The 15,522-nt window shown below is 43.1% G+C and overlaps 1 protein-coding gene and 1 long non-coding RNA gene across 4 annotated transcripts; one reads left to right on the forward strand and one right to left on the reverse strand.

Annotated features, from left to right (window-relative positions):
* Positions 1-430: 430 nt before the first annotated feature.
* Positions 431-15,379, forward strand: SLC35A5 (solute carrier family 35 member A5). Of its 3 annotated transcripts, XM_083737025.1 has the most exons (8): positions 435-575; positions 1,850-2,002; positions 2,614-2,712; positions 3,857-3,990; positions 5,184-5,251; positions 6,078-6,867; positions 9,578-9,666; positions 15,286-15,379. In XM_083737025.1, the coding sequence occupies exons 2-7, from the start codon at positions 1,873-1,875 to the stop codon at positions 9,644-9,646; spliced, it is 1,290 nt and encodes a 429-aa protein (XP_083593151.1). In that variant the 5' UTR covers positions 435-575; positions 1,850-1,872; the 3' UTR covers positions 9,647-9,666; positions 15,286-15,379. The 3 variants fall into 3 exon arrangements, with proteins under 3 accessions (XP_083593152.1, XP_083593151.1, XP_083593150.1); XM_083737026.1 differs by lacking the exon at positions 15,286-15,379 and having other exon boundaries at positions 431-575; positions 9,578-12,518; XM_083737024.1 differs by lacking the exon at positions 15,286-15,379 and having other exon boundaries at positions 435-584; positions 9,578-12,518.
* Positions 13,861-15,279, reverse strand: LOC310844030. Its single transcript, XR_014563898.1, has 2 exons — positions 14,600-15,279; positions 13,861-14,385 (listed from the first exon to the last, which is right to left on the reverse strand). It is a non-coding gene; the product is annotated as an uncharacterized lncRNA (long non-coding RNA).
* Positions 15,380-15,522: the final 143 nt, after the last annotated feature.

Here is a 15,522-nt window from a genome sequence, read left to right on the forward strand (position 1 = left end):
TTCTGAGGCAGACGCAGAGTCCCGCGCCCTGAAATGTATCTCTTGCGCCTGCGCGAAGAGGGGGCGGGGAAGAAAAAGGCTCCCGGCGGCGGACGGAGATAGTCGCCCGTAGAGATAGGAAAAAGAAGAGTCACACGATTTTATTTCTTCCCCTTGTCAGGTCACACACGTCGGTAGCACCTCAATCCTAATTGGCGCTCCCGGTCCCAATACATACAGCAGCTTTGGTGTGTTTTAAAACCCACAGTGGGGCGATACCTTTATTAGGAGGAATCGATAATATCGACCCCCCCCCAAAAAAACGGTATTGCCCAATTCCGTCTCCCTCAACAAGGTTACTTTTTGTATATGCTACTCTACACTTTTCCTATCTCTATGAATATTACCGTAGCTCTATGGCACCGCCTGCCTCTCCGACGTCGCTCGTGTCATGTGATCGAGCAGGAAGTGGCGGCGGCTGAGCGCTCTGTGCGCGTGCGTGAGGGGCGAGCGGCCAGAGGCTGGGGCCGGCGAGGAAAGGGATGTATGAAGAGAAAAGCAACAGCTGTGACAACGACACCTCTGGGAGGCTGAAGGTGCGAGAGGTGGGCTAGGAAGGCCCAGGGTCCTGAGTTCAAATTTCATCGCAGCTGCAGGATAATAGTAATAATAATAGTAATTATTATTATTATTTTGTTATAATTATTATTATTTTATTATTATTTATACCCGGCCGATCTGGCTAGGTTGCCCCAGCCACTCTGGGAGGCTTCCAACACATATAAAAACATAATAATCATTCGGGGAAGGGAAGCTGTGATTTCCTGTAGCCTCAAGGTGCCTGTTGAGGCTGCCGGCTTGTCTTCTGTGTCTTTAGCAGCAGCTACATATACAGAAATGTAACAGGTGAAGATTTTCCTCAATTGAAGATAAAGCTATGCCAGAAACTATGTGTTGGGCTGTTTATAAAGGGCCTACCCAACAAACTCTTTGCAATAAGTTGATAATAATACCAATCCATGTTAGAAGGTTGTTAGAACGGAGATAGGGTATCTAAAGTTCTTTCAACACTTGACCTGTGCTAAGGATAATTACTTTTTATTCTATTACACATACCTGCACAAGATTGGCCAATCTGTTCATTTCAGTCAGTTCATGAAACAATCAGCCAATGTTGCAGTTTTGATTTCAGCTAGTTTTCAGGAGGAAACACACAACTGTGCGCCAGAGGGAGAAATGGAGAACAATAGTGTGAATTTGGAGGATGTGGAGTTATATCTGTTAAAATAATGTGTCGAGTTTCCCTTTCTTCCTATGCAAAATGCAATTGTTTGGAGTATAACTTAGTCCCCTAGACCTTACTTGGCAGGTATTATCAAATAATGTTCTTTAGGATCCTTATCCATTCAATCCCTGGCTGTCAGCAGTAGGGCTTCATGCAGCGGCATAGCTGATGCCACTTCCAGAGCCCTGCCACTCTTGCTAGCCAGGGCAGAAGGTGGGAGAAGCAAAGAAAAATACCCTTTTGCTACACCAGCTCCTATGTTTTTATTGTCCAATTTTTTTTATTTGCAAATGATTTACAAATGCTTAAGTGAGCTGTTGTGTGTGTCTGTGTTGTTTATTTTGTTCATCACTTATGAAAATTTTGTTCATCACTTTTGGAATTGGAATAGCAATGCAAGAAGATTAGATTAGGGCTTCCAGAATATTGTTCAAGCATGTGCGGAAAAAACACAATTTCATGCAGGTTACGTAAAGCAAAGCACTAATAGCCTATTGGGTGCTGTCATGTTTACTAGTAATAAAACATATGCTGCTGTTTTTCTGAAAGGATCTACTTGATAAGTTTTTGCTTTGCTGTTCAAAGGGCACTGACGACAAGGCAGTGGAATGGAGTCCAGGTGCTGTAGTCAGCCTGCTCGGTGGGCCAAGCCAGCCATGTATACATTCCTTCTAGGAGGTACCTTTGTTACCTTGGGATCAAGTCGTATCCTTCTAATGAAATACTCTGCCAATGAAGGTATGCTTGAATATTTAATTCTATATGGATCACAACATGATTGATCAGCATGCTATCTGTCTTCATGCTCTCTACTAGCATGAGGCTACAGTATTATCAGGGAATGTAAATAGTCCTGATTTTTTAATCAGAATTACCTGGCAATCTGTTTTCTTTCTTCAGAGCCATGAAGACCAGTTGTAATAAGCCCTCTGTGTAGTCAGATAACTTTTCTGTGACATCAGGCAGAACTACCAGCATTTATTTTATGTCACTTGATATATTTACCTGCTCCTTGTGAGGAAAAGGGTAAAAGAGCATGAGATGCATGATAATAGTGATTTGGAGGAGGCAGGGCAATGTGTAGAATACAGAAGCCTTACCCCTTGAACCTCAAAGCCCTTTTTTAAATTTACCAAGCTTTCTGACAGCAACAGCATGAATATTTTCATGCATTCTTCACAGCTGTATGGCCTGAAAACTTGGTTGTTGTATAAAAATGAAGGCAGCAGTTGCTGGTCCAAATCCTACATCTGTGTTGAAGATACATGTGCACACAGGCCGCCTGTTGCTAGTTTTTTGTTCTTCAGTGTAAATATTTGTAACGTACTGTATACCCTCCGTCTTCTCAGATAACCAGTATGATTATCTTCCTGCAACTGTGAATGTGTGTTCGGAATTAGTGAAGCTGGTGCTGTGTCTGGTAATGGCACTCTGGGTCACCAGGAAAGGTAAGCTGTTAAGGTCGGGTTCTTACACGATATTTAGCTACACGAATGTCCTCCCCAGTTGCTTGCTATGTATCAGTGGAATTTAGGCAGCTATAAGATGAATCTATCTTGCATTGTCTGTACTCACAAAATATGGGATCTGTGAGGATGCAGTGTTGCTCTGCTGAAAAGTACTGTTTTGGGAAGTGCTCCAGCTCAGTGGTGTGGGGTGCATGCATGCAGATGGTTCTGTGTTCAGTCCCTGGCATCTCCAGCTAGGACTGGGAATGCCTGCTGTATAAAACCATGGAGTGGCATAGCTAGTCAGTGTGAACAGTAATGAGCTTGATGAACCATTGGTTGGACTTTGTATAAGCAGCCCTCTTGCCATTAGTAGTTAGTCACATGCTGCCTTTGAACTTAGGAGTTCTATAAAGCCATTGGTAAACCTATTCTTCATGAATTTTACTAATTCCCCTTGAAAGCTGTGTAGCATTCAAAGCTATTTCTTGCCTTGTGGGCCGAATTCATGTTTCATCACATGATAAAAGTGCATACATTGTGACTTTTCATGTGGAGTCATTTTGGACTGGAGGTTTGTTTGAAATAGTTCTTTGAAAAACTTGAAGATTGCCACAAGAGAGAGAACACTTGCAAAGTAGCCTTTCCCCTGAGGCACGCTATTTCACACAAATGCCTCAAAATGCTGAATATATGTGGTAAGGTTGCCATTTAAATGCCTTTAACACATTGGGAAATCAATCTTAGCAAGAAGATCAAGAACCCAGTGACTGGAGATTGGATTTCAAAGAACATGACTGCAAGCATTTAGTCAAAACATCTTTTCAGGATAGCATGGTATAGTTTCATATTTGAGCCTGCCCAGGATATTCCCAAACTATGAATTTATTTATTCAAGGATTGTGCCTCTTTAAACCTAAGAATAAGGGCAAAAGCTGGAGTGGGGGGCTTGTTCCCCTCCAGACATTGTCAGACTCCAGCTCCCATTAGCCTGAGCCAGCATGGCCAATGGTAAGGGATGATGGGACTTGTAGTCCAGCAAAGTTTGGTGAGCTGCAGGTTAGCCACCCTTGTGTGGATATGAAGCAAATTAAGAGTGTTTAACTGATTTCCCCCCTTTCTTCCCTATTTACTCCTTTTTTAGGAGGTTATTCTCATAGTGGATTTGGCTGCAGCTCATGGAGGCAATTGAATAGCTATGTTAAGTGGTCAATTCCTGCCTTCCTCTATTTTCTGGATAACCTGATTGTCTTCTATGTCTTGTCCTATCTCCAACCAGTAAGTAAGACTTTAGAAATTCAATGTGCACTTTATGCTCAAGGTTTTTGTAAACAGAGAATGTGTCCCATACCATACGTACTATTAACTTGTACCAAGTTATGGTCAAGTCAACAAGACTGCAGGGAACCTCTTTTTTCACTTTTTAACCTGTTGAGATGAACTAACAATATCTCAGTAGCTGAACTGGATGCTTAGGGTAGGCTCTGCCAGAGCTACAGTACAGGAGGGGATGAATTAATCTTAAGGGAATTGACACCAGTCTTATCTGGAGTATTGTGGCCAGTTATGACCCAGCGCTATAGGGCAGGTTCAGAGGGTATGTATAGCCTAGGTTTGTTTTTGTTTTTAAATGGGGACAGTAGCATGTCTTCCAAAACTACAAGTTCAAGGATGGGCTATCTTCCCCATTTAATTGAGCCATGGTGAAAAAAATCCATATGATATTAGTCATAAGGAAAAGAGCAGTGTTCTAGAAAGGTAAGAAAGAAGACTGGTTCAAACATAACAGTGGTTCATTGGGTTGGAAATAAGCATCATGCTAACACATTTCCCCCCAAAACTTGGATCTCCAGCTGTTGTTGGACTACAACTTTCATCATCCCTAGCTAGCAGGAACAGTGGTCAAGGAAGATGGGAGTTGTAGTCCAACAATAGCTAGAGACCCAAGTTTGAGAAACACTGTGCTAACCCCTTCTAAAGAGCCACACTTGTACCGTGTAAACCACTTGGAGAACTTACTGTTGAAAGCACTCTATAAATATTCAAAATGAAACAACATAAAACCATAGTTTTCAGTCTCAGATGTAAGAGGAAATTATGGTTTCAAATAACCATGATGCAAGAAGATAGTGAAAGGAGGTGGGGAAGCACATAGGCACAAACATCACACCTCTTCTTATGTTATGCCTTTTTTGTCAATTGTCTAATCTTTTAACATTATAAACCGCCCTGGGGTCATAAGACAAAGAGCAGGATAAAAAGTTTTTCAGAACAAGTTCTCAGCTGTTCTTAAGTCAGGTGAGAAGGTTTTTAGACGTTCTTTTTGCCATTGCATGTTTGGACTAAGAAGCCTCAGCTATGATATCAAGATTAGTGCTGACCTTCCTGATAAAAGGGCATTACATACTGATTATCCCATTTCTAGGTTACATTTGGCATGTAACTTTGCTCCTCAATTTCTTTTTCTCTAGGCCATGGCTGTGCTTTTCTCAAATTTTGTCATTATAACAACTGCTCTCCTGTTCAGAATTGTGCTGAAGTAAGTAGCAATGGAAGCATGTTTCCATTAGTCAATATTTTTCTTTCTTTCTAGTGTTGGTATTAGAATTCACCAAGATCTCTTTAAATCAGTTATAAACAAGAATATAAAGGTGTTTGAAATTTAAAGCAAGCCAAAATAAATTCAGATATGTATTAAGTCTTTATGTGTTAATGAACATGCAATTGATGCTGACTGAGCTTGGTTCCTTTGCTTTGCTGGTTGTTCATAACAAATCACACGTGCTTTGGTCCCAATGAATGAGACAGAATTTCATTTGAGTAAACTTACTTAGGACTGGATTTTCAGTAAGCCTATGCAGCAGCTATAAATTCCATCACCAACATTACAGATTCATTTGAAGCCAAGCACCGATAAGCCTCCTGTCCTATGTAATTAGTTTCCTTCAGGATTTCTGTAAGAGCTAGTCCTCAGTGTTTCAGATGGCCCTTGTGTGTTGACCTGCATTTAGAGTCCCCAAAATGATGGCTTTAGTAGTCTATTCTAGCTGAGCCATATTCTAGATAGGGATGAATTCTCTGATATCCTTGTGTCCACCTTCATACAGCTTCAACAAATACAAAATAATTCAATCTTTATATTAGGTGAGAGAAATGGCTGTTTTCTGTCTCCTAGTTTATGTGTTGTAGCATTGAAAATGTTATTTTTGGGGAGCTGAGAAGAGATCGTGTCTGTGCAGCTACCTCGGCAAAGAAGACGGGCAGCATATTTTTACCCACGACTTGTGCTGTTTGGGATTGACTTGCTGGGTTGCTTCATACCTGTCCGGGTACACTGAGAGTCTCTTTTTTTTGTCTACACACAGGCGGCAACTCTCCTGGGTGCAGTGGGCATCCCTGCTGATTTTGTTCCTGTCTATTGTTGCCCTGACGGCCGGGACAGGAAGCCACAAGCATAGCTTGGCCATGCATGGGTTCCATCACGACATCTATTTCAGCCACTCTAACAGCTGCCTGCAGTATGCCAGCCTGGAGGAAGAGTGCTCGGGAAGAGAGAACTGCACGAGAACGTGGCTTTTCCCCAGCTTAAGCTGGAACATCACTGCTGCCACTGGAGCTCTGAGAACCATTCCCCTTGGGCTAGGACACCTGCTCATACTGGTGCAGTGCTTCATCTCCGCCCTGGCCAACATCTACAATGAAAAGATATTGAAAGAAGGAGGCCAGTTCAGTGAAAATATCTTTGTACAGAACACCAAGCTGTACCTCTTCGGAGCCATGTTCAACGCCCTGATTCTGAGCTTGCGCCCTGAAAACAGGCGCCGGATAGAACACTGTGGGTTCTTCTATGGGCACAATGCATTCTCCGTCGCCCTTATTTTCGTCACTGCCTTCCTGGGGCTCTCTGTGGCTTTCATCTTGAAGTTCCGAGACAACATGTTTCACGTCCTGTCTGCACAGGTCACCACCGTGATCATCACCACGGTGTCTGTCTTTGTTTTTGACTTCAAGCCTTCCCTGGAGTTCTTCCTGCAAGCTCCTGTGGTGCTCTTGTCCATATTCATCTACCATTCCAGCAGCCCTCGGTGCGTGGAATACACCGCTCAGTGGGAGAGGAGCAAAGTCGGTGGAGGGCCCTGGGAGCGCTCCAATGGGGTAAGGCTTGGCAAGGGGTTTGTTTTGAGTCCATTGCGCGGGCCGGCTGACGCCATCCCACCACCACTGCTGTTGCTTTGATGTAAGAGTTTGGATTTGATATCCCGCTTTATCACTACCCTAGGGAGTCTCAAAGTGGCTAACATTCTCCTTTCCCTTCCTCCCCTACAACAAACACTCTGTGAGGTGAGTGGGGCTGAGAAACTTCAAAGAAGTGTGACTAGCCCAAGGTCACCCAGCAGCTGCATGTGGAGGAGCGGAGACGCGAACCCAGTTCACCAGATTATGAGTCTCACTCTTAACCACTACACCACACTGGCTCTCAGAGGTTTAGGCTTTAGTGGTTTAGCTGCAGGTCTACCCCTTTGCAAATGAGTGGCTCTGCTTCACTTGCTTGCAGTGCTGCAAACCTATGCTTTTGTGAGGCGCATTGTAGACATTTCCCAGCCACCCAAGAATGTTGGCTTGGTGTCATTGTAATAGACATCTGTAGAGCTGAGAAATGACAAAATGTGCTGGCAGCAAGCCGGCAACCTGACCCAAAGTTAACTGCGCTTACGACTATTGATTTCAGTGGGCTTAATGCTGTGTTGAATTATAGCCGCTTCTTTGTGCAAGTGGGCACCAGAGGGCGCTGTTGACAGTGAAAGCTGCTCTTGGGTAACATTTGTGCACACTTGAATGAATGCTTTATAGTGATAACTTGGAAGACCTATAGGAAGAGGGAGCTTTCACATCTGCATCTATGATCTTGGATTTCTGCTGGATTCAGTTCGCAGATGCAGCTCCCCAAAACCTGTGCAGGTGATTAAATGTTTCCATTAACAAATCATTTCATGACTGTCAAATCAGAGCTTGCCCTGCTCCTGCTAGATGCATCTGTGTGGTACCTTTGCAGAATAATATGGAATACAGTTAAATTTTATTTTCCTGTTGCTGAAATCAAATTCTAGATATATCAGTGCATGTTAAACTCATCAGCAGTAGCCTATAAAAATATTATTCAATTGATACAAAAAGAGAGGAGTAAACAGTTTTACCTATTAATACATAACAGAGCAAAAGTTTCAGCAGAGATCTAAGATAGGGGTAGTAGGACAAATGGAAAATATGTAGGATCTGTGCTCCAGGGTGCACTCAGATGTATTTCCCACTGTATTTATTGAGGTAAGCATGCATAGAATTGCAGCCTTAGCATCCAAAAGAGAATTAAAACCCAGCTGTTCGGTTTTATCACTTTCACTTGATTCTTTCAAAGTAACCATTTGTTACAACTGACCTTGCATGATCTTCACTCCGATTATTTGCTCAGGATGACAGTAAAGTTTTGCTATGCAACCGTCACAGGCAGCTGCTTGAGCTGCCACCTGCTGCCTGTTTCCATTCAGCCTTCCTGCTTGCAGTTCAGCTCCTAATTCTTAATAAGTGGCTTGTAACAACAAATATTTATAGACCTTTTAGGCTCATAAAGTGTTCTTAATTCATAGGCATCCATATAAACTCAGAGCCAGCACCACATATTTGGAAGACTAGGCACCTGGGCTTCTTTGTGTCCTAGTCTGGTATTTATTTGTTTCAGCATTGGATCTGATTCATCCTAGGGGGATTAACTTTAACTACGATGAATGGGTAGTTCAGAAAATGATTTTATAGTGAATTGGGAAAGAACATGCTTCGAATGAGACACACTGAAGCATAGCTTTGGCACTAGCAAAGGGCCTTTATGCCATATAATGCGAACAGGTGAAGGTGGGGGACACTGATCAGCCCAAGAGCTACAGTTTGTCCTGGGCAACTTTCTGAAGGACCCATACCTGGGGTGGGCATGGCCAGAGGCACCAAGTGGGTGGAGCAACAGGTGTGGCTCTTGCCTTTTTACAGTAGGCTATGCAGGTGGCGCTGTGGGTTAAACCACAGAGCCTAGGACTTGCCGATCAGAAGGTTGGCAGGTCGAATCCCCGCGACGGGGTGAGCTCCCGTTGCTTGGTCCCTGCTCCTGCCAACCTAGCAGTTTGAAAGCACCTCAAAGTGCAAGTAGATAAATAGGTATCGCTCCGGTGGGAAAGTAAACAGCGTTTCCGTGTGCTGCTCTGATTCGCCAGAAGCCAATAAAGCGAAATGAGCACCTCAACCCCAGAGTCGGCCACGACTGGATCTAAGGGTCAGGGGTCCCCTTACCTTTACCTTTACAATCAATCCATGCAAAAGGCAGGGGTTTCTAGACCCACATATTTCCTCCCAGGCAAACAAGGCATTATCGCAGCTCAAGGACACATTCCAGCCAGGCAAAAGCACTCAAGGAGAGTGCAGAGCCAGGCCAGCAAGAAGTGTGGCATGGGGAGGAATGTGACCTGGAGAGAGTCCCAAGGAGGCCTTGAAGGACAGCATTTGGCCCTCAGGCCCCAGATTCTCCAGCCTCAACATAGATACATATGAGTCTGCTAACTCTGGAGTTCTCTCTCTTTCCCCCAGTCACATGCCCCTGATTCCTGGCCGTAAAAATCCCCAGCTGAAATGAAAACATCTTGCAGCAGTTCCAAAATATACCCAGGTCAAGTGAAGCCCATGATTGTGGGTCCTGTTACAAGAATATTGCTGTCACTTCACAAAGCTGAAATATTTAGTGCTTGCTTCTTGCTTATTATCAGTTGAAAATGTTAACCAAGCATAGACTAATGTTGCCTTTTCGCTCTCTTTCCCCTTTCTGTAGGATGGAGAAGAACTCGAGAGACTTACCAAGCAAGACAGTGACCATGATTCAGAAGAAGAGGCCTTATAGCCTGGCTTTGGATTTTTGAAGTACAGACATTCTTATTTAAGAAAATGAAGTTTTACCCTGGGAGGTGGGGGGAGGTTCGGACCGTGACCAACAGGTGGAAGTCTCTTCTTTCTTGTCGCTAAGGTGGGATTTTAATTTGTGTTTTCATAAAGCTGTGCAAGGTAATATATGAACTACTGTGAAGGGGTTTTGACGAGGGAAGGGACCTATTCATAGAGGATTCGGATAATGCTATCCATGGTTCTTAATGAGGATTCCAGAATCAAATACTGGTGCCTCTGAATACCTGCTGTTGGGGATTAGCAGCCTTCATGTCCTGCTCATGGGCTTCTCAGGTTGGCCATGGTGAGAAGTGGGATGCTGCGCTTTTGGTCTGATCCAGCACAGCTGCTCTTATGTACTTGACTTCTGTAGTTCACGAGAGTGAAGAATTCCTGCAGAAAGAGAGCGGCCGGCAGTGGTTGCTAGTTCAGACTGCTTTGGATGAAGAGACGTAGAACTGGAAGCATCATTTGGAACTTTCTCACTTGGTTCTTTCACATGAATGTAAGAAAGCATTAATGCTACTGAAGTTAACCGAGGTACCTTGGTTCAGAGCAAATGTAAATGAAGAATCAATAGATGGAGCCATGGAGGCTGCTCATCTTACAGTATTCTGGAGATGAGAACTGTCAAACTATTCACAATTGTATGCCACAGACATTTAAGGATTTACTCATATTTCAGGGGTACTTGAAACAGTGTCAAATGTGTTTTTACCACTATGTGTGTGTGCTGTAGCCACTCATGGTTCCTGACACACATTTCTCTGATTTGCACAGTTGAAGAAGTGCATTTGTCAGACGCACAACCATGCTTTTAGATGTATATTTAAACTGTTTTACAGGAGCAGCTTTAAAGTATTGGGCTGTCCACAGTGCTAGTCCTACCCAGAGTAGACCCACTGAAATTACTGGACATAAACTAGTCATAGTCATTAATTCCAGTAGTTCTTCTCTTGGATAGGAGTAGCATTGGATTACCGCTGATACCGTGTGAAGTGGAGCTCAGTGGTGGATGCAGTTGCAATATAGTAATCCAAAGCTTGCATATTGAAGAACATTATATACCCTTCCTGGTGTTTATGGTGCTATGTTTTACACGCAAGTATTAGGTATCCTTATACTTGAGCCTGAAAGTTGTCGTTGGGATATCTAATGCTGCTTCTAAAGCAAAGGTGGGAATGTTGTTGGGACTCACAACTCCCATCTGTTCTACCCAAAATTGCCAGTGGTAAAGTAATGGTAGAGTTGCAGTCCAACAACATTTGGAGGGCGATAGGTTCCCCCACCCACACTGTGTGGGCTCACAATGATTTTCTCCCCTCCTTGTCACTAATCAAAATTGTCATCCCGCTGATGGATCCTTAGAACCCAATGCGCTTGTCCACATTTTCAAAGGTGATAAGTACTGAGTTAGGAGCACAGGGTATGCACAAGTTCCTTTCATCTGTGTGCAGCCCTTTTACATGAGCTGTGAAACAAACCAAGAAGCCGCACTTAATCATCGCTTCCCATGACGATTCCATCCCCCTGACTATCGTTAATGGCTTCCAAATCAGCCGGGATTCAAAAGCCAACTTTAAACTATGGTTTCATATCCTGTCTTCTTTAGAAGTCACTAACCATATTTTCCTAGTTTGAATGTATTCGGAAGATGATATATTAACTGAAACTTCCTGGTTTGTTTCACAGCTCGTGTAAAAGGGCAGCACACAGATGAAAAGAACTTGTGCCTGTACTGGCCTATTCTTGCTACTTGAAATGGCAAGCTGCAGTGCCTCTCCATATTTGATTTTGGCATAAGTGCCCACTCTGCCTTTTGTCCCTGAGTTTTATCTCTTGTCCTCTTTAATGCCTGTCTCTGTGTAAAATACAACTTTTTTGTGTACTACAACTGTGTAAAAGTGCGGCACAGGGACAAAAATATGAGGGATAAAATAAAAAGTTAACAAAGAACAATGTTATGGGCGTAGGCTTAGAACTTTTAACAATGCCTTTTGTTAAGTATGATTCAAGGAAATGCATGTTTTGTAATTTAACTAGGGTTCATTCAGGGATGAGACTATGTATAAAGGAAATAGTGTGAACAGAAATGGGGCGAGGAGGTCGGGTGTTTCTGATTTCTCTTGTATTTCTTTTTAGGGGGGGGGGGCTACAATATAATTTGAAAATCTTGGTAATACTTGAACTGTCACAGCTTCAGTTTTACACTTCCAGCCCAAGTCCCTATTTGCCAAAAAACAAAGAAACCCAGCAACAAAGCAGTGGGATGGGAAGAAATACAGGCCCTTATCTTGCAGAAGTAGATAAATACTCCAGGAAGTGGTGATCTGATCATATAAGCTGCTTCTTCTTATTGCACAGATAACTCATTTTTGTGTCTGTTGCTGGAAAGGTGCAGCGTCTGTGGGTTTCTCAGACTGTTTTATGATACTCCTAGAACTCAAAAGTATATTGGAACAAGTCTAAATGGAGCATTCCTTTGAACCTGGCTTTTTTATTTGAACAGAGTTTGAAATAAGGAGCTAATTGCTCCTAAGAACAGCTTTGGAGCAGGTGTGGTTTCTGTGGACAGTGGTTTTGATTGTGCTTTAGCTCCTCATTTGCATTTGTGATAGCCTTGCTGGTAAGACATCTGTGCCGTTGTTTGCTAGTGTAACAGAACAGGAGCTTCCTGGTGCACACTCTTTTGTTGTTGCTATTCAAGTGCATTCATTAAGGAACTCTGCCTGATTCCCTTATAGTGCCTGGTAACCAAAATGTGGGACCTCTTTGTGGTGTTTTCATTGTTTTACAGTCCACACGGCCAAATAAACTACAACGTAAATGGATTTTGGATTTTTGTGTGTTTGTGGGACGTGGGTGGTGCTGTGGTCTAAACCACAGAACCTAGGGCTTGCCGATCAGAAGGTCAGTGGTTCGATTCCCCGCAACGGAGCGGGAAGGTAAACGGTATTTCCATGCGCTTCTTTGGTTCGCCAGAAGTGGCTTAGTCGTGCTGGTATGCCAGCTCCCTCGGCCAGTAAAGCGAGATGAGCGCCGCAAACCCAGAGTCATCAGTGACCGGACCTAACGGTCAGGGGTCCCTTTACATTTACCTTTAAGGCTAGAAAATGCATGAGGAAAGAAGACATTTATGGATGATAAAGTAGAAATCCAAAACTTATTTTTTACAAAGTGGCAATAACACGAATGGGTATATATGCTGCCAGTAACTGCATATGAATACAGACTGTTCTGTTAATGGAGTTGCTCAAATTGCTCCACATGCATGCAACTCACAAGTTGGGTATCCATTTTATCCCAGGTATTATTAATACCTTGGATACGCTGGAGTCTCCTGGGGCAAAAGAGGAGTAAAGCCTCTGGTGACTTGCCCAAGCACATAATGCCCTTAGTTGTCCCTTTATTTCAATCCAGGACACAGTCCAAAGAAAGCTAAAATACTGAAAAACAGCTTAACCTGTAGACCAACTCACATTTTATAACAGTCCCCTGTTAGCCAAGGATCATACAATACAGGGAGAACAAATATTTCTCTAAGAATACTAATATAGGACCAGAGGTTTCATGGTAACCTTTCCTGTGCCCAAATCTCCCCTGCAAATCCCTGCATGGCTATTGTGTTATATACGGGGTGGGATAGAGTACTTTTGTTGCCATGATTGAAAAGAAACCAAGCTGCAGCAAAAAAAAACTACCTAGGATAATTTTGGGGAGATGCTGGAAGGCTTAAGTTTCTCTTCCCTTTTCTGTGTAACATGTAGTTCTGTCCTAGGAGAGAGGAAAGTTTGCTTTGTTTGGCTTGTGTGAAATTTGATTTTGTTAAAAGTATTTCCAAATAAAGATTCCAGACGCTTATTTTCATTAATAGTACAGTGGTATCTTGGTTCTTCCGTTCTGGAAGTCCATTCGACTTCCAAAACATTCCCAAACAAGATGCAGCTTATGATTGGCTGATTGGCCCCAGAAACAATGCCGACAGCCAAAACAGACGTCCGGCTTCCGGAAAATGTTCACAAACTGGAACACTTACTTTGGGGTTTGCGGCGTTCGGGAGCCAATTTGTTCGTCAACTAAGCTGTTTGGGAACCAAGGTACCACTGTAGATAGCTTGCTTTGCAAAGGAAACTCCTAGTACCAAAAAACAAAAAATAACACCCACCAAAAGAGTTAGACCCTGAACTACTGTTGTGCAATTTACTTTTAGTGCTTTCCACTGCATGTAATGTGCATTTTAATCACTTGGGTCTCCTCACTTTGACCACAATTACAACTGTCCTTGCTAGTATGTTTCCAGAAAGCATTTGTGAGGCCATTAGCTTCAGATTACATTTCAGTTAAAGAAGCAAAAGGCAGAGAGACTTTTACTTAAACATTCCCAGAGAATTTCCTCCCATAAAAGGTCTGCACTTATAAATTTGCCTAACACAGCCTGAAGATTGACATTAAACAGGAGTAGTTAGTTAGACTTTCAAACCACATATTTTGGGCTGTATTCAACTAACTCATTGTGCTAGCAGAAGCCAGTACAATTTTCACTTTCCCCTCAATCTCCCTCCCAAATCTGTTGCAAAGGGTTGGGAGAATCCCCAGAAATAGCAGTGGGGGGTGGGGGGAGGATCGGGGACATTGTTTCAAGCAGACATCCTTGCACTTAAGGAACAATAATCTTACTGCTATACTGAATACAGGTCTCTGTCTCCACTTGTGCACTGTGCATGAATACCAGAGAAAACCCTCACTTTTCTGCTGTTTTGCATTCCTCTGTAGTAATTTATAATTGCTATTGGCCTGGTTTGCACATAACGGTAAGCCATCATTTATTTAACGAAAGTGTGGATTGTTTGAACACCTGAGCCCAGCACAACAGGCGAATATGAAGTCATTGGTATGTTGTTGCTTTATGAACCATGGCTTGTTTTAAATTTTTTTAAAGTAGCCAGGATTTGATGTTATGTTCAAACCCAACACCTTTCTTTAGCCATGGCAACCCCACCACAAGATGCTTGTCAAGCTACAGAGGCACGAGTCAAGAGCAGATGGAAAAGTAACCAAGCTTTGGAGAAACAAATCCTGCATTGCAGGGGGTTGGTTGGATTGGGGTGCCTTCCAACTCCACAATTCTATGAATTCATGGCTTGTTTGCTTATCTGTGAGATGACTCAATAATTCCATGGCATTCCTCAGTACCATGAAAAAATATACAATGTAGCCACACCACTGCAGAAATCACTTAGAAGTTACCTGCACATGTTGTCTCATAACTTTCTTTCTAGGAAGGCTGGAGACCGTAGTAGTAGTAAAGCAGCTCAGAGTCTGGGACACCTGCCCAGGTGTGCCACTAGAAGCCTTCATAGGTACAGTGGCACCTTCGGGCAACAGATTGGCAACACTTGGTCTACTGAGAGGGCTCACTATATGTGGTACATTGAAACAATAGCCCCTGGCATAAATTCCTTCAAGGTGCCAATTTATAGGAATGCTGTTCCCAGGGGGGTAAAAGCAGCAGGACTTGTCCTAGAGCTGAGATGAGTCTTTGAGCCCTTTTGTTAATCTGCTAATCTACTCTGATTTCTGGGGTTTTTGTTTGTTTAGGTTTCTAGGATGCATGTCTCAGTTTCCTTAAAGAACTCTCTGAGAATGACTCAGCTTTCCTTGCCAAGGCAGGAGGATAACTTAGGATAGGGAGAAGATGTCTTCCTCCTTGGAAAGTGCTGTTATTCTACCTCTGTTGTCCCCCAGGCAGGACCTTCCCTGAGCTGAATGTCTTCCTGCCTTCAAAGGGAGAAAAACTCTTAACAAGATAAAGAGGCACAGCTAAAGCAGCAACAT

Source organism: Podarcis gaigeae, assembly GCF_964106915.1.
Source record: "Podarcis gaigeae genome assembly, chromosome: 4".
NCBI lineage: Eukaryota > Metazoa > Chordata > Lepidosauria > Squamata > Lacertidae > Podarcis > Podarcis gaigeae.